This window comes from Lepidochelys olivacea (assembly GCF_965140295.1).
Source record: "Lepidochelys olivacea isolate rLepOli2 genome assembly, chromosome: 27".
Taxonomy (NCBI): domain Eukaryota; kingdom Metazoa; phylum Chordata; order Testudines; family Cheloniidae; genus Lepidochelys; species Lepidochelys olivacea.
In genome coordinates this window covers 17172566-17193606 of record NC_140437.1, presented here as the reverse complement: position 1 = coordinate 17193606, position 21041 = coordinate 17172566, and the positions used below count along the sequence as shown (strand labels likewise).

At 41.7% G+C, this 21041-nt stretch overlaps 1 protein-coding gene across 1 annotated transcript; it reads left to right on the top strand.

Moving 5' to 3' along the window:
• The first annotated feature begins 1594 nt into the window (after positions 1-1594).
• LOC311513793 (keratin, type I cytoskeletal 19-like) lies at positions 1595-8366 on the top strand. Its single transcript, XM_084615894.1, has 8 exons — positions 1595-2266; positions 3271-3353; positions 4050-4206; positions 5449-5610; positions 6087-6212; positions 6452-6678; positions 7011-7141; positions 7988-8366. The coding sequence occupies exons 1-8, from the start codon at positions 1655-1657 to the stop codon at positions 8011-8013; spliced, it is 1524 nt and encodes a 507-aa protein (XP_084472020.1). The 5' UTR covers positions 1595-1654; the 3' UTR covers positions 8014-8366.
• Positions 8367-21041: the final 12675 nt, after the last annotated feature.

The window sequence follows — 21041 nt, the reverse complement described above, 5'->3', positions numbered from 1 at the left end:
GAGTTCCTGATTGCGCCTAAATCTCTGTGTTAGGGCTTCCAGATCCCTAGCACAATATCTCATGCCAGCAAATCTCAGCTGTTCACAGCTGACAAGTTCTGGCTGGGTGTAAATAGTTCTAACCATTTTGCAAAGAAGCCCTCCTCTTCTGGAGTGGCAGCTGATGCCCTCTCTGTCTTCTCTGACAGCACCAGTCTATATAAATGAGGGTTCATCACAACTTCTCCCTTAATGAGCTAACTGGGAGGAGGGAGGAGGTGAGACAAAGCCCAGTTACTACTAATGGTTGCTTGTAAATTGCGATCTATTAGGGAATGTGTGCCTTTGTGCACTTGAAGAGAAAAGCGTCCAATTATTAAGATGTCCTCTTGGGAAAACGTTACTGACCTTTTCTGCAGTATGCCAGTTCTGTGAATCCTTTTCTTGTTCCCACCTGTATATCATAGCAGTAGTGGTGTCCAAGCTCTCAGAGCAAATCAGAATGAATTACTATGCAGTTGACAAATGAGAACAGCTCTTCTCCCTTCAATTTCCCTGCTCAGTATAGATTCTTACACATTAGCAATGGAAAAGGTCTATTTGGTCACACTTAGTCCACCCCTTTGCAGCCAGCCAGTTGTTCCTCCAGTGCTATCAGCAGTCCAGTTTTACATTCTCTATTTCAGGAGTTCCCAGAGTTTTTCACATACACAACAAATATTAACAGATAAATTCTCCATGGACAACCCCACCCCCATTCACCACTGCATGGACCATTTCCCCTTTCACTCATTGTCACAAAACATCCAGCTGGCATCTACAGCAATTACTTACATGGGAAAAGTAACATTAGGAAAGTATTTAATGTATTTTTGGCTTATTTCAATGCAGTTTTCAGCTGAACACAAGGAGGAGGGGAACCAGTTAACCAGCCAACTCTCCACAGACTACCAGCAAGAGCTCTTTGTGGATCAGCAGCAATCTACAGGCTATAGTTCGGGAACCCCTGCTCTACTTCCACAGCCTAACAATTCTCTTTGTTAGGAGTGTATTGGACCTAGCATCTGTCACAGTATTAGGAGCAGACCTGAATATTTATATCATGGTGTCTCAGATCTTTCCACTGAGAGGTTCATCACTATTTTCACTTTACTAAAGCATGACTCCATGTTTATTCATTCATTCACTTTGATCTTCGATATCTACGCCCCAGCATCTCACATGTAAAACATGCTTATTAAAGACAAAATAAAAACTAAAATAAAACAACAACATATAAAGAGCTTTCTGTTGCAATAAGCTGCATTATTTCTTCCCTGTATATAATTTAGGGCAGTGTTTTTCCTGGCTCCTTCTTGTAAAATTTGTATCATAAAGAAAAGCCAATGATTCATGAAACATCATTGCAAGTGTACATTTGGAACTAGCTGCTAAAGTGTAAATTAACTTCCTTGTTGTACTGGGATTTCTGGAGGGAAACTGCCTTTGGGAAATTATTCTTGGCATAAACAGCAAGACTAGTCAGCCCCATGAGAAGGAGAAACACCCTACTGGTGACACCCACTGTGGAAGGTATAAATAGAGATCTGTGGGGATAGAAAATCTGCAGTCTGAATTCATATCAAGCTGGGCCTCTTGCTTTGGGCTTTGGGCTGGACTCTCAATCGCTGTCGCTATGAGCTGCAGCACCAAGCAGACTGTTACTCTCTCTTCCAAAGGCAGGAGTAGTGGTGGTAGCTGTGTGGTTGGAAGTGGTGGTGGAGGAAGGACTTCTTCCATCTCTTCGGGAAGATATAGCTCCTATGGGATAGGCAGCGGTAGAGGCTTTTCGGGCAGGAGTTACAGTGGTGGAGCGAGTTGTGGAGCGGGACTGAGTGCTGGTAGCTTTTCTGGAGGTAGCTATGGAGGGGTCTTAGGAGCAGGTCTCCCAGGATACAGTTATGGAGGTTGTTCCAGCACTGGGTTCAGTGGTGGCAGCACCCGCTGTGGATATGCAGGTGGCTTTGGTGGTGCAGTCAGTGGTGGCTTTGGTGGTGCAGTCAGTGGTGGCTTTGGTGGTGGTGGTGGTGTTTGTGGAGATGGCATATTTTTCAACTGTGATGAGAAGCTGACCATGCAGAATCTGAATGACCGCCTGGCTTCTTACCTGAACCAGGTGCGATGCCTGGAGGAAGAAAATGCTGCCTTAGAGTGCAAAATCAGGGAATGGTATGCCCAGCATGGACACTCCGGTGTACCAAAGGACTACAGCTGCTACTATAAGGAAATAGAAGATCTTCAAAATCAGGTGACTTTTTTTTGGCTGCATTCCCCATTGTAAGAGCTTCCCTCTGAGTCTGTGTTCAGATCCTAAGGGCAGTTGTGAGAGGCAATATTTCACTTTTTGTAAAATGTTCTTTGAAGACATAAATTAAGGCAACTGCTTTTATGAACTACGAGTGAGGGTGTGAAAACTCATGAATCCATTTACAATTTGCCTTTTCTTGACCAGATTTGCACATAGAGAAAAAGGTTACATATGCAGGGCACATTCTGGCCCTGGTCAGTACTCCTTATGAATGAAGTTTGTAACAGGATGTTTTAAAATATTTATATTCAAAAGGGAGGTGAGAAGAGAAATTCATTCATTAATCCACTGATTTATCTTCATTATTACATTGTATCCTGTCATCAGTTTTCCCGGATTCTAGTTAAAATCTCATTTCTATTTCAACCAACTTTGAGCTCGTATACAGAAGTGAGGGTGGGGAAGGGGAATATTCTCTTAAAGAACAATAAGAAAAAAAGGATACTTTGTCACCAATGGTTTTGAATGGGCAATTTAATTTTTTTAAAAAATATTTTCCAAGTGTATTCTGAAGAAGAGTTAGCCAGACAGGAAAAACAAAGGAGACAGAATCACAGGGTGCAGGAGAGAGATACCTGCCAAATGCTGAGCTGTAAAGTAAGTCTTGCGATAAAAAAATATAAACTCCTAGTTACAAACCATAGACCAAATTTGAAAATGTGAGGTTTGTTATAGCAGACACTAGGGAGCACTAATTATAATTGCAAAACTGTTAGCATTTTAACAGCGTGTTTTTACACATTCATTCATTTCACCTATTTCACTTCACACACCTGGACATTTCTCAAACATTTCTCCTTGGATCTGAAATTTTCTGTGCTTCCTATCTGTCTGAATTTGAATCCTGGGAGCGTAAAAAGACTGAAATTTGCAATGTGGCACTGAATGTGACATAGTGAAGAGACTTCAGAGCTGAAAATCCCCTGGACTCTATTCTTTTCCAGATTGTTTGCACTACCCTAGACAACAACAAGATCATTCTGAACATTGATAACAGCAAGATGGCAGCTGATGACTTCAGACTGAAGTGAGTACCTCTCTGTACCAGACAAACCCTGTCATTCTCCTCTTGTTCCCTCACATCCTATTTACAAATTGACAAATGAAGAAATCCCCAACCAAGAATTACTGGAATTCCTGATTCATGACAGGTTGTATTTTTGTGAGATTTTATTATATTATTATTATTATTAATGATCTGTATTAGAGTACAGCTATGAAGCTCAGTCATGGCCCAGGACCCCACTGTGCTAGGCACTGTACAAACACAGAACAAAATGACACTCACCACCCCCAAAGAGCTGACAATCCCACTAGAAGACAAAAGACAACAATGGATACAGACAGACCAATGGGGGAGTACTTGGGAACAATGACACATAAGTGGCGATCTCCGATTTTGATATGTGCCTTTGGTCTTTGCCTCTAGAGGTGCCAGAATAGGGGCATTTCCAGGACAGAGTGTTTGAGGCAACAAAGAGTTTGCTTGTCAGGTTTAATGGGCTAAAATATAGGGACAACAGATGTACATTGGCAAGAGTCCATTGAAGGCAATGGAGCTATGCAGATTTTTACCAACTGAGAGTCTGGCCCACGGATTTTTAAAAAAGAAAAGGGTTTCAATTATTTCCCAGGGGATGTGCAGAAAAATTAGTGTGTGACATCTTTGTAGTAGTTCCTTAATGGTGGGCTGACTTTTCTGTCTCTTTTGTCCATGGCTTAGGTATGAGACTGAGCTGGCCCTTCGCCAGAGTGTGGAGGCTGATATTAATGGCTTACGCCAAGTTCTGGATGAACTGACCCTGTGCAGGTCTGACCTGGAGTCACAGCTTGAGTGCCTGAAGGAAGAGCTGTGTTGTCTGAAGAAGAACCACGAGGAGGTAGGAGCTCATTCCCTTAAATGGATTTTTTTTAAATTTTGTACATTACTTACTAAGGCAGTGGGGACCTGACCCGGATTAAAACACCAGGGCACGACTGCAACTACGACCAAGAGAATATTAATAATAATCTGCATTATTATGATAGTACTCCTTTCACAAATCCCGTTGCCTATCATATTCATTCTAATTTGAAATATAAAGAGGGCGGATCCTGAGCCGGAGTAATTGTCACAATCAGACCAAGAGCTCAGGTCCAGCCATCTAAGGTTTGTGAACAATGTAGGACCTGAGTGTTAGGAATGAATGTCAAGCTTCTGGGAGCTCCTGGGCTCTGCAGAAGGGGAAGGGGAGAGAGCTACCTTAGAGACTAGAGGTGAGTTGGAGAAATCTTCCAGCTGATTTGTCACGGGCCCATTACTTAATTTAACTCAAAACACTTCATAAACAATTAATTAGTATTAACAACATCCCTGTGATGCTAGTATTCTCTCTGTTGCAAAGCCAGGATATTTAAGGAATGGTTAAAAGAAGTGTCCTGCCCAAAATCACTTGGAAACTCAGTAGCAGATCCAGGAAGAGTAGGTCAGGAACTCTAAGAGAGCCAACCTATTGTGACTAATCTAAAATAAAGAATGACTTCTTTGTCAAAAAGAGGCCAAGAGAACCTGTAACACTAGTCCAAACCCATTCAGGAAAATGAGTGACTTTCATTCATCAAAGTTAATTCTGTCACAATATGTATGCAACAAAAATGTCAGTGGAAATGCGCTGACTGGATTTGGTGAGTAGAAGAGCCACACACAAAAATGGCTCTTGTGAAAACACAAACTGTTAAAAAGCATAATGTAGAAACTATCACAGGAAATCACCTCTTATGCAAGATCCAGTGACAAAAAGACCCAGGTGAAGATGAAGCATAAAAATGTCCTTTTTTGCTGCAAAAATAGTCAGGAATTCCTTAATTTGCTGTGATTAACCATCACACAAACCAATAAACATCCACTGTTTCTTTATCTCAGGAGTACTCACTGTAGAGCTTTGCTTGGAAATCAGCTGTGGTTTCCCCATCAGAGCTGGGTGTATACTGGAGAAGATGCATCAGAGACAGTGTGGTAACTGTCAGAAATGGGCCCCAGGACGTAGAGGCTCACTGACAGTGGCATGCTGCTCTCACTTGCCAGAGAACTCAACTCATGTTTTTTTTCTTTTCAAACAAGCTGATCTGGGTTATCTTTGCAGGAAATCAATTGTCTGAGAAACCAGTCCACTGGTGATGTCAGCGTGGAGGTCAATTCCTGTCCTGGCCCAGATCTGAAGAAAATCCTAGAGGAGATGAGATGCCAGTATGAAACAATGATTGCACAAAATCGCAAAGAGGTTGAAGATTGGTATGAATGCAAGGTAAATTCATCACAACTGTAACTCTCTCAAGCAAAAATACAGGAGCTATTTCTGAATCACACATGCACGCCACGGGGAGAATTTATTCCTGTATCATATGTTCTAAACGTCATCAGCATAGATGTATAGTGACCAGGTGCACAGGGGATGGAGGCCCTGTGCATACACAGTGAATGTGTCTCATGGAAGAACGGGGTTTGCTACATGTCATTATTGAGGTGTGTTGGTGGAACAGTGGGCAAGCCTGTCAGTTAGGACAGAAGAGAATTACTGGTTAAGTTGTGAGGGGTCTTAGCATTAGAATAGCAAGGGGAGTTACAAGCAAGAGATGAGATTGATTCCAGTGTGCAGAAAACTTGCTCAGCTCCTGCCCATCTTACATCTTTTGTTACCCACTCCTTTATACATTCACTAGATCCACCTGACAATTAAAAAAATCCCTCTGAAGCTCTTTATTCTGGGTTTCTGGTTTTCAGATTGAGGAGGTGAATCGTGAGGTCATCACAAGCAGTCAGGAGGTTGAGTCCTGCAACAGCCAGGTCTCTGAACTTAGACGTCAGTTGCAGTGCCTGGAAATTGATCTGCAAGCCCATCTCAGCCAGGTATGTGATGTTGTCACCATTGATATCTCACCTGTGACACACTGACGTCTGGATTTCTGGTCTGATGGGGACCAGCCTAGCCTGGCACTCTATGTAGCCGTGATGATATCACTGCCACACCCATTGTTAGCAACGATTTGCTTTTATTTTTGCGTTGAAATCCTCAACTTCCTGCATCGAGATGGGTTTAATTTAGTGCATGGCTAAAGTACATGTGGGTCTTTTGCTTCAATTCTTAGAGAGACAACCTGGAAGCCTCTTTGGCTGAAACTGAAAGTCGCTACAACGGCCACCTGTGCCAGTTACAGCAACAGATCACCTGTGTGGAGCAGCAACTGGCTGACCTGCGAGCAGAAATTGAGTCCCAGAACCACGAGTACAAGATCCTCCTGGATGTCAAATGTCGACTGGAGCAGGAGATTCACACTTACTGCTGCCTGCTGGAAGGAGGACAGCGTGACATTGTGTATGTAGACTACAGACACAGTGGGGCATAAAGCAAACACCTATGCTGTGATCTGTGCAAAAAGCCCATTGGCAATGGCAGCCTATGACTAATTCATCCTTTGTGGGCAAAGTTAGTGGGGAGAATGACTCGCCCTGTAGTGATGTGCTTTTGCTTTTCTACGTGGACAAAGCGGAGTGAGGGTGCTGGGGAGGCATTCTGGACAGGTCCTGGCTCTTTGCTGGACTGGTAGCGATTGAGGACAGGCAAAGTCACATGGCTTCACTGAACCTACAATGCCATTGTAAGGTTGGTTTCTCATTCATTCACCAAACATTCTTTCCTTGTCCCAGTGGCTCGGATGGAGGGATTGGCGTAGGAGGTGGGATAGGAGGAGGAACAGTCACTAAAACGTCCCACTCCTACTCTTCATCTTCCCACTCTCTGCCCCATGTCACGTCTTGCCACCCTGGTGATCTAAAAGGTAAGAACTGACTTACCGTATAAAGGAAAATGTTTCTTTGGTCCTCTTCTTACCAATAGGGCAAGAGAGAAGCTGTCAAACCCACTCTCTGTTAGGTGGTTGTGAGGTGCTGTAGCTCACCTTTCAGGACCCTGTTGTAAGGCAACTGGAGAGTCTGGTAGGACATGGTGACACAACGGTGGTATGGTTTGGGGAGTGTTGTCAAGAAACAGGATCAAATGCAGTTGTGACTCTCTATGAATTATGAATGGTGCAAGTGAGGGAGAAGAGAGCTAAAAGAGAGGGAGGAGGAAAGAGGGAAAAGAAAGGTAGCCTGAAGTGGAAGCAGTGAGAGAGAGGGAAATGGAGGCTGGGTGTTTTGTAGGACGAAGGAGGTGGTAAAACATCCTTAAAACAGAGAGACGGAACCAACGAGGTGTTGGTCGGGGATGGGAAAATGGATCCAAGGCCACAAACAGTATCTCCGGGAGGTGCATTCAGCCGTGGGGAGAGCACAACAATTTATATTTGCTTTCTAGGAAAAATAAAACACATTGGGGGCAGAGTGAGCTGGGTGTCTAGGGGATGGACTAGGCCAGGGGAAGGGCACAAGGAGCTTCCCTTGTGCATTCCCAGCACAGCGGCTGGCCCGACCTGCGGGGTTTGTATTCTTTTTTTGTATTCTAAACACATAAACAATTTTGGGGAAGTTCTGGAGCTCATCTGAATTTATAGTCAGCAGGGTGTCTGTGTGCAGCCCACACACTCAGGGTATATGTTAAATAGGCACATCTCAAAGCCTGATGCTGCAGGGAAGGTTTTACTTTCTTTCTAAGCAAAGTAATGGTTCTATTTATCCCTCTCCAGGGCACGGCAGAAAGATCTGTGACTAAGAAGAGAAACCGGCATCTTCCAGTGCAAGACCCACCCAGCAAAGACCCACCCATACACAAAGCGAGAGCTCAGCCAGCACATTCACTGTGCACCTCTGCAAAGAACATGGAGAAGAGCTCTTCAGAATTACTCATCACTGCTAATGCCAACACTAGTGTCCTAAGGGGCCCATCTGAGCTTTGGTCCATCTTCCTGCCTATCATGATACTTGCTTCTTCCAATCGGTGATGCTCTGTGTGTCTAATTACAATAATTACTTACTTGAGTTAATCTGTACCGTGGTTGGTAATTTACCTTCTGCTGAAAAAGTGTCTCCAATAAAACTTTGCTTCTGCCTGATGCAATCAAGAAACCTGTGTCTGGGAAATGGTTTCCTCTATCCAACTTTTCAGTGGTCTCTGGTACCGGGTTAACCACGAAGCCATGCGCTCAGATAGGTCTGTTAGACTGTGCCATCATCCCCAAAGGGAAGTGGTGGAAGCCCCACAACATGAATCATTTAAAACTGGTCTGGACAGTAAACTAAGGAGAACAATCTGGCCTTGGCAAAAGAGCTGTGGAAATGGACTAGTTGATGTAGCAGGTGTCTTCCTCCCGTCGTGTCTATGGTTATGTATCAGACACTTCCTGTTACTATCTGAGCTAATATTCTTTGGATAGAGGCCCTTTGTGCAGCTAATGCATGAGGGTTTATGCTGGTTTCTCTGCTATGAGTATGCTACATTTCAGGTGTAAGAAGAGAATTAAGAGCAGTTTGAAGTGTCTGAATGACAGCTTTGGAGATCTGCAGAACAGGTACTCCCGCACACTCACACTAACCACCAGCAATACCTTGCAGTGACAAGCTCTGTGAGGGGTGAGTGAAACATTGTTCTTTATAAGCCATTGCATCTCTTCTGAGATCACAACAAACAGGCCTATTTCTACAATGTCGACACCTTCTCACTAAGAAATGGACTGAAGCAACCAATTCCCTTTGTACAGGTCACCAAAGACTCACTGGACAACTCCTTTGGTCACTACCAGCCTAAACTGAACTCAGGTTAGTAACCTAAAGGTGAAAGGTTATGTAACCCACCCCCCAGCAATCCAGTCCCACTCTGAGACACACACTGGGTTTGGTTCTCAATGGGTTTGTGACAGTTTCTGTCAGAACCTGGTCATCTGTGTTTGTGCCCATGAGGACTCACTTGAACCAAACACGTTTTCTCAAATTCTAGGATTTTGTAAAACTATAGTTTCAACCCAGAAGTGAAGGTGGGACAGTGGCCATCTTGAAAATGTTCCTTTTATGGGTAGAAATTAGATGGGGAGAAAAGAGGCCGAGAGAGAAAAAGAATGTAACATTTAATATGAATGTTTATAGGTGTAGATCTATTCATCGTATGCATATTTTATGTAAATACAATGGAAGCATTTAAAAAGTTAACACCAATTTTAGAGGTATTACTGGTTCCACCAATAGTCCTTGTTTTAAATATTAGGAATGTCGCTAGAACTGTTAATAGGTTTAAAACTTTGTAATGCATCTGCTGTACATACCTTTTGGAATGGTGGCAGAGAATGAGGGCAGAGGTGGAAGGAAGGTGCTGTGGTACAACTGATGATGGTGAGGAGGGCAGAATGTAGTTAAGGCAGTGTTCCATGTGCCCACTTTGTGGCAAATAGGAGAGCCATGCTTCGAGCAAACACAGTATTGTGGAAGCATCCCCGGATCATGCATAGGTTGTTAGCGTTTTGCCAGCATAGTCCAAGAAAGAAACCAAACCCCAAAGCCTATCCCACCCCTCAACAAAAACAAAGCCAACACCCCCCTCTTGCCCTCCACAACAGCACCACCTAAACACAGCATCCCAGAGCTGTACATTGCACACAGGAAGTCACAAATATCATCTGCAGTAGCAAGAACTTTGCTGGCCTTTGTTTTAGAGCAGGGCCCTACAGATGTTTCAGTGACTGTACATACGGAGTAATATGTAAAGGCACAATGTAGTGATCATGCCACGTGGAAGTGAATTTTACATACACAGAAGTGACAGATGCCAACGAGGCAGCTACACAAACATAAAAAGAAGTGTGTGTGCATGAGTGTGCATGTGCATGAGACCTGGGAGACTACTCATATCCTGTGAGAATCAGGACCCCTGGCTGGGATACAAACTGGTGTCCTCTGAGGACAGTCGCTTTATGTTGGAACATGCCCACTATTGGGGAGCTGCATCAGTAACAGCAGTGTGGAGAACTGAAAGGGGGGAAAAAGACTAGTGCAAACAGAGCCCTTTGATATGCAGAGCTATCCAGACTACTAACCCTTATTTACAAGACCAAGATCCTTGTTTCCCCCGAAAGAACACACATACCATTCTTCCGACTTGTGTCTAAGTGGATAGGATGTAGTTATGTAGATGTCACATATCACTGAGGTTCATGGATTATTCTAGTGTCTGCTGTACACCACATGCTCATAGCTCTTTGACAAGCCAGGATACTGCTCCTGCTCAATGTTTTGCAAATTTTTAAAATGTCTTCATTATTTTGAGAATTATATTAGCTCACACAGTGTTACAGCAATGCAGAAACACCTGGGCTTTTCCTCCTCTGACAAAGATAGGGAATAAAAAGGGGTAAACTGTGTGATGGCAAAGTTTGCAGACAATATAAAATTACTCAAGATAGTTAAGTCCAAAGTAGACTGTGAAAAGTTACAAAGGGGTCTCAGAAAACTGGAGGACCTGGCAACAGAATGGCAGATGAAATTCAGTGTTGATAAATGCAAAGTAATGCACATTGGAAAACATAATCCCAAGTAGACATACAAAATGATGGGGTCTAAATTAGCTGTCAAGAAAGAGCTCTTGGAGTCATTGTTGATAGTTCTCTGAAAACATCTGCTCAATATGCAGCGGCAGCCAAAAAAGCTAACAATGTTCCTAACCATTAGGAAAGGGATAGATAATAAGATATTAAATATCATAATGCCATTATATAAATCCATGGGATGCCCACACTTTGGATACTGCATGCAATTCTAGTTGCCCCATCTCAAAAAAGATATATTAGAAATGGAAAAGGTAGAGAGAAGGTCAATAAAAATTATTAGGAGCATGGAACAAGCTTCAGTATGAGGAGAGATTAAAAAGAATGGGACTGTTCAGCTTGGGAAAGAGACAGCTAAGGGGAATCTGACAGAGGTCTATAAAATCATGACTGGGGCAGAAAGAGTGAATAAGTACGTGTTGTTTACTCCTTGTCATAACACAAGAACCAGAGGTCACCCAACGAAACTAACAGGCAGAAGGTTTAAAACAAACAAAAAGAAGCATTTCTTCACACAACGCACAGTCAACCTGTGGAACTTGTTGCCAGAGGATGTTGTGAAGGCCAAAAATATAACTGGGTTCAAAAAAGAATTAGATACATTCATGGAGGATAGATCCATCAATGGCCATTAGCCAAGATGGTCAGGGATGCAACCCCATGCTCTGGGTGTTCTAAGTCTCTGGCTGCCAGATGCTGGGACTAGATAACAGGGGATGGATCATGCGACAGTTGCCTGTGTTCATTCCCTTGGAAACATCTGGCATTGGCTACTGTTGGAAGACAGGATATTAGGCTAAATGGATCATTGATCTAACCCAGTATGGCCACTCTTATGTTCTTATGGATGTGAAAAAAATCAAAATGTGAGCGTGGGGGGAAGGGGAGAGATGAGAAGTCCAGAGACAAAGAAACATTCTAATGAAAACACAAATTCAGGGAACCCATTTGTGCTTGCCCAATTTTGGTTGGGGCAGGGGCTCTTCTACACCTAATACAGAAAACTCACTTCTCTTTAGCTAAAAAAAAATAATTTTAAAAATAGACTGAGTCACCAGAGAAAAAACCATGGGTTTAAACCAGAGGAATAAAAGGTTAGTTCAATCCAACTAGTTTTGTGAGCACCCTCGTGAACTATAGTTTCCATGGATGGTGAATGCTTGGCCACAAGGTTCCACCATCCCTACCCTTGGCTTTAGTAAATCTGAGTGCCAGTCCAGTTCAGACTTTCTGAGATCCTGAATATCCTGAGCAGGACTTTGCAAAGATGTAAAAATCAGCCTAGGTTCAGCCTAATGGACAATACATAAATAGAATGATTTTGCTAAATCCGAGCAGAAATATGGCTGCAGTTGCTAAAATCAAGTCTAGAAAACCTGCTTTATGGTGAGAGACTCAAGAAGCTCTATCTATTTTATTTATCAGGAAAGAAAGTTAAGAGGTGACTTGATCATGGTCTATAAATACACTGGGAGAAGATTTTGGATAGATTTCTGATTTTCTTTAATCTAGCAGACAGAAACACAACATCCAGAGACTGAAGGCTAAAGCTAGACAAATGCAGGCTGGAAATAAGGTATTTTTTTCAACAGTGAGGGTAATTAGCCATTAGAACAACTTATCTAGGGGTGCAACAGAGTGTTCATCACTTGAAGTCTTTAAATCAAGACTGGATGTCTTCCTAAAAGATATGCTTTAGCTTAACAATGAGTTCTGGGCTCAATGCAGGAATCACTGGTGAAATTCTCTACCCTGCGTTATGTGCGAGGTCAGACTAGGTGGTAAGAATGGTCTCTTCTGGCAAAACTTTTTGTCCACAATGGGGGTTTTTTTAAATAAAAAATATGAATGCATATCAATTTTGCCTAATTGTTCTGGCTGGGGAAAAAAAAGAGTTGAAATATTTTAGAAAAAACAAGTTTCATTTTGATATTTCCAAAATGAAACATTTCTATTTTTGAATTCAGAAAGACATTTTGTTAAAAAATTTACTTCACTTTTATTTTTAAAAATTAAAAAAGCTCAAAAATGAAAGGAAATATTTTTTTGAACATTTTCTGTTTTACCCAAAATGAATTATCATTTGATTTTTTTCCCACCAAAAATTTCAAAGAAGTTTCATTTCTGGTCAAGTTGAAATAATTTTTTTCTCATTTTTCAGTACCACCAGTGAATTGAAAATCAATTATTTCCACATCTCTATGAATAAACATGAAAAGCAATTAGACACCAAAGTCATATTTTACACAACTGGCAATTTACTGCACCAACTACACTCACTTAAATCAATATTTGAAAAAAATCAGTCTTTTAGAAATCTTAGTTAACTATCGTAACATCTGGCCTGATCTCCACTCTGTCACGCTGGTCTTACAGCAGATTAACTCCATGGACTTCAATCAATTTACACAGGCATACAACTGGTGAAACAAAGTGCAGAATTTGGTCTTTTGTTTCTGTGTCTTAATTTAAAAAGTGTAGGTGCACAGGAATGGTGAGCACATCCTGGAAAAGTTTTCTGAGACACTCTCCCTATCAGCTTTCTGCACAGGGAAGGGAATATGCAAGTACTGCAAGGTTTGGTACAATATGTTGGGGTGGGCTGTTTCTCATCGACAATCACCCATAAAAAGAAAATCATTCAGGGTCAAGTGCACTGTCACTCTGATCATACAAAATCCAGATGGAACCAGAAATTACTGTTAACAAACACAAGAGAAAAAAGAACAGGAGGACTTGTGGCACCTTAGAGACTAACCAATTTATATGAGCATAAGCTTTCGTGAGCTACAGCTCACTTCCTCGGATGCATTCAGTGGAAAATACAGTGAGGAGATTTATATACACACAGATCATGAAAAAATGGGTGTTATCATACACACTGTAAGGAGACTGATCACTTAAGATGAGCTATTACCAGCAGGAGAGCGGGTGGGAAGGGGGGAAAGAAAACCTTTTCTGGTGATAATCAAGGTGGGCCATCACAATCAAGGAGATCACTCTCCTTACAGTGTGTATGATAACACCCATTTTTTCATGATCTGTGTGTATATAAATCTCCTCACTGTATTTTCCACTGAATGCATCCGATGAAGTGAGCTGTAGCTCACGAAAGCTTATGCTCAAATAAATTGGTTAGTCTCTAAGGTGCCACAAGTACTCCTTTTCTTTTTGCGGATACAGACTAACACGGCTGCTACTCTGAAACACAAGAGAGCCACCTACAGGGAGGAAATAGGAGATGTTTGAGGACAGCCAGGTTTTAGCATATACAGCATGTTTCAAAGCATGTCTCTTAGTCCCACAGTCACATAGAACAGTGTGTGGGAATCCTCTGCTTAGAAATTAAGCATTACTTATAATGCAGAAACAGATAAATTCTCCCTAGAGGAACAAAGAAATCATCACATTTGGAAGAGAGCAGTGATCTCTTTGGTCCGATATCCAGTCTTTGGCCGTCTCTGGCTAGTGCTGGATGATTCAGAGGAAAGTGTAAAACTTTCCTAGTATGTCATTAACACCATAAATTGAGAGGGATTGTCTTTCTGACCCCAGCTGGGGATCATTTTGTGCCCTGCAACAACAGGGTAGACAGAGGACCTGGGGAGGGATAATACTTTGGCTCTGACACACCAACAGAGGAAGCAAGACCCACCTCTGGTATATAGGGAGCCAAGAGAAGTCAGGAAGTTAAAAGAATCCAGAGAATACAAACTTATCTGGCAAGGGGTGAAATACTCTTCAAATAGACAGAAAAGTCTCAGTTCTTGCCAAACAAGAATGTTTCCCAGTTTTTGCCGGAAGAAATAAGCTTCCTTAGATCAACAGGCAAAGCAGTGTGCTCAGATGACGACCTCTAGTGCTTAGCACTAGAAAATATCAAACAAAGGAAAGAGACATCTTCTAATACCACTATTCACAGGGAGCTTTCTAATTCAAGTGTGAGGAAGGGGCAGAAGATATGGTTGACAAGATACCTGCCTCTTTAAGCATTATACAGCATTTGGCAATTCGTAATTCTGAGACCATCTATTTATTTTCCTGTGTTCTTATATTAGTACCCATTCTCTATAGTATTTGAGTGCTGCTCAGTGCCCACCACTAGTCTGATTAACAAAGCATGAAAAAAATGTGGGAGTATTTTAAAGTCCTGGCTCTTGCTGCTTGATTTAGTACAACTGTTATACTGCCCTGGTGTTCAACTCACCCAAACACTGACAGCTGTGCACAATCATAAAGAGAGAAAGAGAGCCTGAAAATGCTGGGTAAAGAACTGGAGAATATTTTAATAAGGGTAGTAAAATGTATAGCAAGTTTTTTTAATAGTCCCAAGGGAGTAGTGTTTGATATATAATATAAGATAATAAATTAATATAATATAAACTGCAATAGTTTCCAGAACCTCATTGTACTAGGTTCTATTCCAACACATATGGAAACACAATCCCTGCCCTCTAATGACACAAAGTATGATTCTCCATGGTCCTGCGCCTTATGTCATTACTTATACCTGTGCAAAAGGGTTGTCTAATGCTACCACTGAAACAGGTGAGTGGTGAATTCTGATCTGGAAGCATCTTACATCATTGGATTCAATTTATGCAGGTGTAAATGACAGCACAAGATTGAAGGTACTGTTTTGTTGTTCCCATCTTGTCCTCTAGAGGGCACTGTGTTGTTAATGATGCATTGTGTAGGTTCGCAAAAAGAAAAGGAGTACTTGTGGCACCTTAGAGACTAACCAATTTATTTGAGCATGAGCTTTCGTGAGCTACAGCTCACTTCATCGGATGCATACTGTGGAAACTGCAGCAGACTTTATATACACACAGAGAATATGAAACAATACCTCCTCCCACCCCACTGTCCTGCTGGTAATAGCTTATCTAAAGTGATCATCAAGTTGGGCCATTTCCAGCAAAAATCCAGGTTTTCTCACCCTCCACCCCCCCACACAAATTCACTCTCCTGCTGGTGATAGCCCATCCAAAGTGACAACTCTTTACACAATGTGCATGATAAATGGCCCAACTTGATTATCATGCACATTGTGTAAAGAGTTGTCACTTTGGATGGGCTATCACCAGCAGGAGAGTGAATTTGTGTGGTGGGGTGGAGGGTGAGAAAATCTGGATTTGTGCTGGAAATGGCCCAACTTGATGATCACTTTAGATAAGCTATTACCAGCAGGACAGTGGGGTGGGAGGAGGTATTGTTTCATATTCTCTGTGTGTATATAAAGTCTGCTGCAGTTTCCACAGTATGCATCCGATGAAGTGAGCTGGAGCTCACGAAAGCTCATGCTCAAATAAATTGGTTAGTCTCTAAGGTGCCACAAGTACTCCTTTTCTTTTTGCGAATACAGACTAACACGGCTGTTACTCTGAAACCTGTCATTGTGTAGGTTGTTTCTTCACATAGGCAATAAAGCTATATTTTAAACTCCAGTTTTCAGGTGTGTTTGTTTTGCTAATTCTGGGAATTAAGAATCTTGGCTGTTTAACAGAAATATGCTGTAAAGCAGATGAGGCCCTATCGGTGGAATGTGATAAAACATAATCCTGTGGAAATCGTGTCAACTGAAAATGAGGAAACTGACTAAGAAGATAAGATTCCAACTGCCTATCTTGGTTGCTCATTGCCCTAGCCCAGTTGCCCATCTTAATCAGTCAGGTCCATGAGAACTTTGAGATGAGCCTGACTTTGCCTAGGTTACTTTCTTGGGAGATGGTGTAAATTTATTTCCCACCTTCTCTGGGATTCCTGACCACATTCGCCTGTGTATGACTGACGGAATTATTACCTGCTGCTCTGGAGGTTGTGGTAGTGATTACAACCAACTGCCAGCAGCCAGAGACCAGATGAAGGTGGACAGGCCTGCTGGATTTATAGATACATAAACCAGTGCATTGTCAGAATGACTTTGGCATCTTTTACCTATTAGAGATTGTGGCATATGTTTAGGAATAAGCCCAGTGTATTCCTGGCTGTACCAGCTAGGCTGTGTCTACACTGAGCAATTCATTTAATTCTCCAGCTCTTGCACTAGCACTGGTGTAGTCCCCCCCCTTGAGCAAATTATTGGACTTATTATTTATTATTTGTGTTACTGTAGGACCTAGGAACCCTGGTGATGGATCATGCCATGACTCCACTGAGCTCGGTGCTGTACAAACAAAAAACAAAGAGATGGCACCTGCCCCAAAGAGCTGGAGTGCTCGGGGAGCAAAACTCTTTCCCGATGCTTGTTGCTACAGCTGGATTCTGGCAGATATGACTACTGAATACATCTGCCCACTCATAATCATCAACTCTCTGTTTGGTTGATGCGTCTTCAAGAGGCTGCTCTGTAGCATTTTGTGAATACTAGTGTATACTAGATTACGTAACAAATTAGGAAACAGATTAAGTATGCTGCATGGAACAATGGTTTATTAGTCTAAAGGGCAAATATTTGGTTAGGATAATGTATTCTTGTCTGCACCTACCGGGAGCAGCAAACTGCCCATGAAGGATGAAGTGCAAGGCAATTTTTCACTGATGGGTGCAAGATGAATGTTCTATGGGATCTTCATCTTCTGAAACCAGTGAGCATAGTGAGTGACTGCCTCCAATGGGGTGTGGGTCAGATGCAATGGGCACACAATCTTTCCTTGCAATTTGTACTTTGTAACTTCAAAATATGCATCTAGGGAATCTAAATATAATAAATTGTATATGTAAGTTGGTGTATCAGCGGTTATATATTATAAACACAGCAGACTTTTGCTGGTCTCGTAAAATATATTGTTTTAAGATATTAAACAATTAACTTGATATTGTTTTAAATGCACACAGAGAGAGAGAGAGAAAGAGAGAGAGAGAGAGAATAGTACCGTATTTTGCTATTAAATAATCCTAAAACCACCTGCTGTTGAAGTCCCTCTATGGGAGTAAGGGTATATGATCTTTGAACCAGCTGCACTTGCAGTATTCTCAATTTATTTCAAGGTCAGAACTAGAGCTGCTTGGGCATTTTTCAACAAAATGTGTTTTCATGGTAAAATACTGATTCATTGAAACAAACTTTTCATGGGAAAGGGTCAGTTTTGATTAATTTTTGGACTCAAAACATTTTTGAAAAAAAGTTTTCAGAATGTCAAAATATCTTGTTTTGACCTTTTCAAAATGAGAAAAAAACTGGTTTTCCAGCTGAAAACGACGTTTTGTTTAAACTAATTAGAGGTAAAAATGGTTGAAATTGAAACAAAACATTTCAGTGTTATTAAAACAAAACATTTCCATTGACCCAAACCAACACTTTGTTTGAATTTTCAGTCTGCAAAAATTTTCAAGATTTTGACCTTTTGTGCCAATTTAGGATGAGGGAACTTTTTGAAACCTCAATTTTTTTCACAGGTCGGACAAACCATTTCCTGCCCAGCTCTTAGCTCTTTGTTGCTGGTGGAATGAGAAATAGCACAGGTCCTCAGAGGGAAAAAAGTGTCATATCTTCAGCATCTTATGTGCTTGAAGAACTATACTGTATCTTTATTACAGAAAAATGCTTTTAATTCCCTAGTGATTACGAGATACTAATAAAATTCCATGGTTTTACTAAATAATAGGAGCTGGATTATAATGTGTAATTATGGTGATGAATCACACCCTTCAAGCTGATGAGCCACGGATCTTTTAACCTATACCATACCCTAACCTGCCTACTTGTCTGTCTGTCCTTCCTTTGGAAGATCCCCAGAGCCAGAACTCTCCTTCTTGAATGATTAGAAAGGACCTAGCACACGGTGCTAAATAAGTAATAAAAATGTGGTGTGAGATATTTTATTCCCCCTCTAAGCAAAATTATGGTTTCTGCTGTCTCTCAGTAGGTTTTTCAAGACAGTGAATCCAGCATCTCTCAGTGCAAGCCCCTTCAAGCAGAACCATCCACAAAGTGAAAGTGTGCCCAGCACATTCAATGCACACCTATGCAAAGAGCAAGGAGAAATACTTCTTCCAGTTACTTAAAACGGCTGATAATACCTATCCAAAGAGGCCCATCAGAGCTGATCAAATGGCCATCTTCAATCCTACCATGCCACCTGCTTCTTTCATCTTTATCTCTTTGTGTGCCAATCACTGTTACTTGAGTTAATCTTTACCATAGTTGGTAATCTACCTTCTGAATAAAAATGTCTCTAATAAAACTTTACTTCTGTCTGATGCAACCAGAAACCTGTGTCCAGGAATTTCTTAATTCCCTTTCAAAAACTTTTTGTTGGAATCTAATTCAGGTGCAAATACTAAGCCATATATGCAGAATGTACAGTGATGGGTCAACAAGACTATTAAACACTCTCCCAAGTTTAGTGGTGGAAGTCCCATCATATGCACCATTTAAAACTGACTGGGCAAAACACTGAAGAACATAGTACCGAGAAAAATTCTGTGAGGGTGCCTGGGGTGGCAAAGATGGCCAAAGTATTACAGCCCACAAGAAACTAGACTACTATGTATCACAGGCAAGGAAGGACCAAGGTGCACCAGTACCCAAGGCACCTGAAACAGCAACGAATTGATTAAGCAAGATGGACCCAGATGATCCTGGAAAGCAACCTGTTCCTCCTTTCTAACATAGATGTATGCATATGTGTATCTGAGCTCCTCCAATAAAGAAGATTGGTTAGGACTGTTCACATTTAGCACTGTTCTGAGGAAAGAGGGGTTGCTGAGAAAAAGTGCCCTGTGCCAGTTCCAGAGTCAGTCTGCCTGCAGCTCACACCAGAAGATAGACTTGCCTGGGAGGAGGGGGCAGCAGGAGCATGCTGAGGAACAGAGGTTAAATCTTGTTTTTTCAAGTTTATCCATTACCTCCCTCATCCAGGCTGCAGGCCAAAGGGAGTTCAAATCCTGGGATTGGGGGTGGGAGAGTTCCTTCTGACTGATCCCCAATCTTTGTGTGTTGACGACCTAGCCCTCCACTTTGATGGAATAAAAAGGATAATGTCTGGTCATGGTTTTCTAATGTACTTCTCTGTGAGAAACTAAACTGTACATAGGGCTCCACATGAAAATCATTCAAATTTCAGCTGGTGCAGAATACACATAATGGTATCTCTCACAGGGAGGCTAAACACTTCTGTCCTTGTAGTCAGCACAGTTCTCAGCCCTTGATACTGTGGGGTTGGTAGCTAAATAAAAAGCTAAAATCAAATTGAAAGTGATTTTAATCAGTAAAGTCTTTAATGATTTTGGCTCTTAGCCACCTGAAACTGCTTCTGTCCATGTGTTATTCCCTGATTTTGACAGCAGACAAGACACTTAGACTACTAAACTCCAGATTTCAAGTCAGGGGCCAGGGAAATTCCAGATGAAGGGGCCTTATCTTGAATTCATTCCCCTGTGCTGGTCCAACCAATTCTGAGTTGTTAATCTCCATCTCCAGGATACATTGTCTAACTCACCGATTTACAGGGCTTTTCTTCAGGGTGATTCATTGAGGCCTATAAAATGGATGGATCTTTAACTGACCCTAGGTTTATTAATGACTGTATTGTTAATTTAGTGTGTTTTGTATGTGTGCTTAGAGTGAGGTTAAAAGAGTGCTTTTTACAAATCCAAATAATCTAATTAATGAATGAAAGTCCAAGTCCTCATCTGAACTAATCATAGTTTCCCTTGAGATATTTTCTTCCAAAATGTATTAATTGGGGAACAGAGAGAATAACCAAAAGATTGTTCATTGTGTTTGGAGGTTTCTATGTTTTTTGTTTTTGTAGTAGCCTATCTGCTGTAAATGGAAAATACAGGTTTAATAGCTGCAGGGTGATTCTGGGATGCATTTTAGAAAAATCCTAGCCAGAGTCGTCTTGATAGTTAAAGATTCCCAACCAGGGTCACGCAGCAACTTTTAGAGCAGCAGCTTTTGACAGCACAAGTGTGAGAGGTCCAGAGAGAAACAGCTGGAGCATGGTTGTAGCAGTTGCTTCTCCTTACTTAGACACAGGCAGGTGGACTCTCTCAGTCCTAGCTCAGGCTTTTATCAAACGTGGCTATTTTCCTTTTCTCCCATCAGTCCCTGTTCTGCTCACAACAACCCCTACCCCTGCCCAACATCACTGAAAAACCAGATGTGACAGAGGTGGAAGATCTTTTTGTGAAGATCCTTCTCTGTGAAGTCTCATATTTGTATAGACAATTACAGACCTGTCTGATGTTGCTGAGTCTGCTA

What these genes read in the sequence shown, in the direction of transcription:
- LOC311513793 (XM_084615894.1), top strand. Translation starts at nt 1,655, where the DNA reads ATGAGCTGCAGCACCAAGCAGACTGTTACTCTCTCTTCCAAAGGCAGG. An exon ending in TAGAAGATCTTCAAAATCAG is followed by an intron (nt 2,267 to 3,270) that starts GTGACTTTTTTT and finishes ATTCTTTTCCAG; the next exon opens with ATTGTTTGCACTACCCTAGA. An exon ending in TGAAGAAGAACCACGAGGAG is followed by an intron (nt 4,207 to 5,448) that starts GTAGGAGCTCAT and finishes TTATCTTTGCAG; the next exon opens with GAAATCAATTGTCTGAGAAA.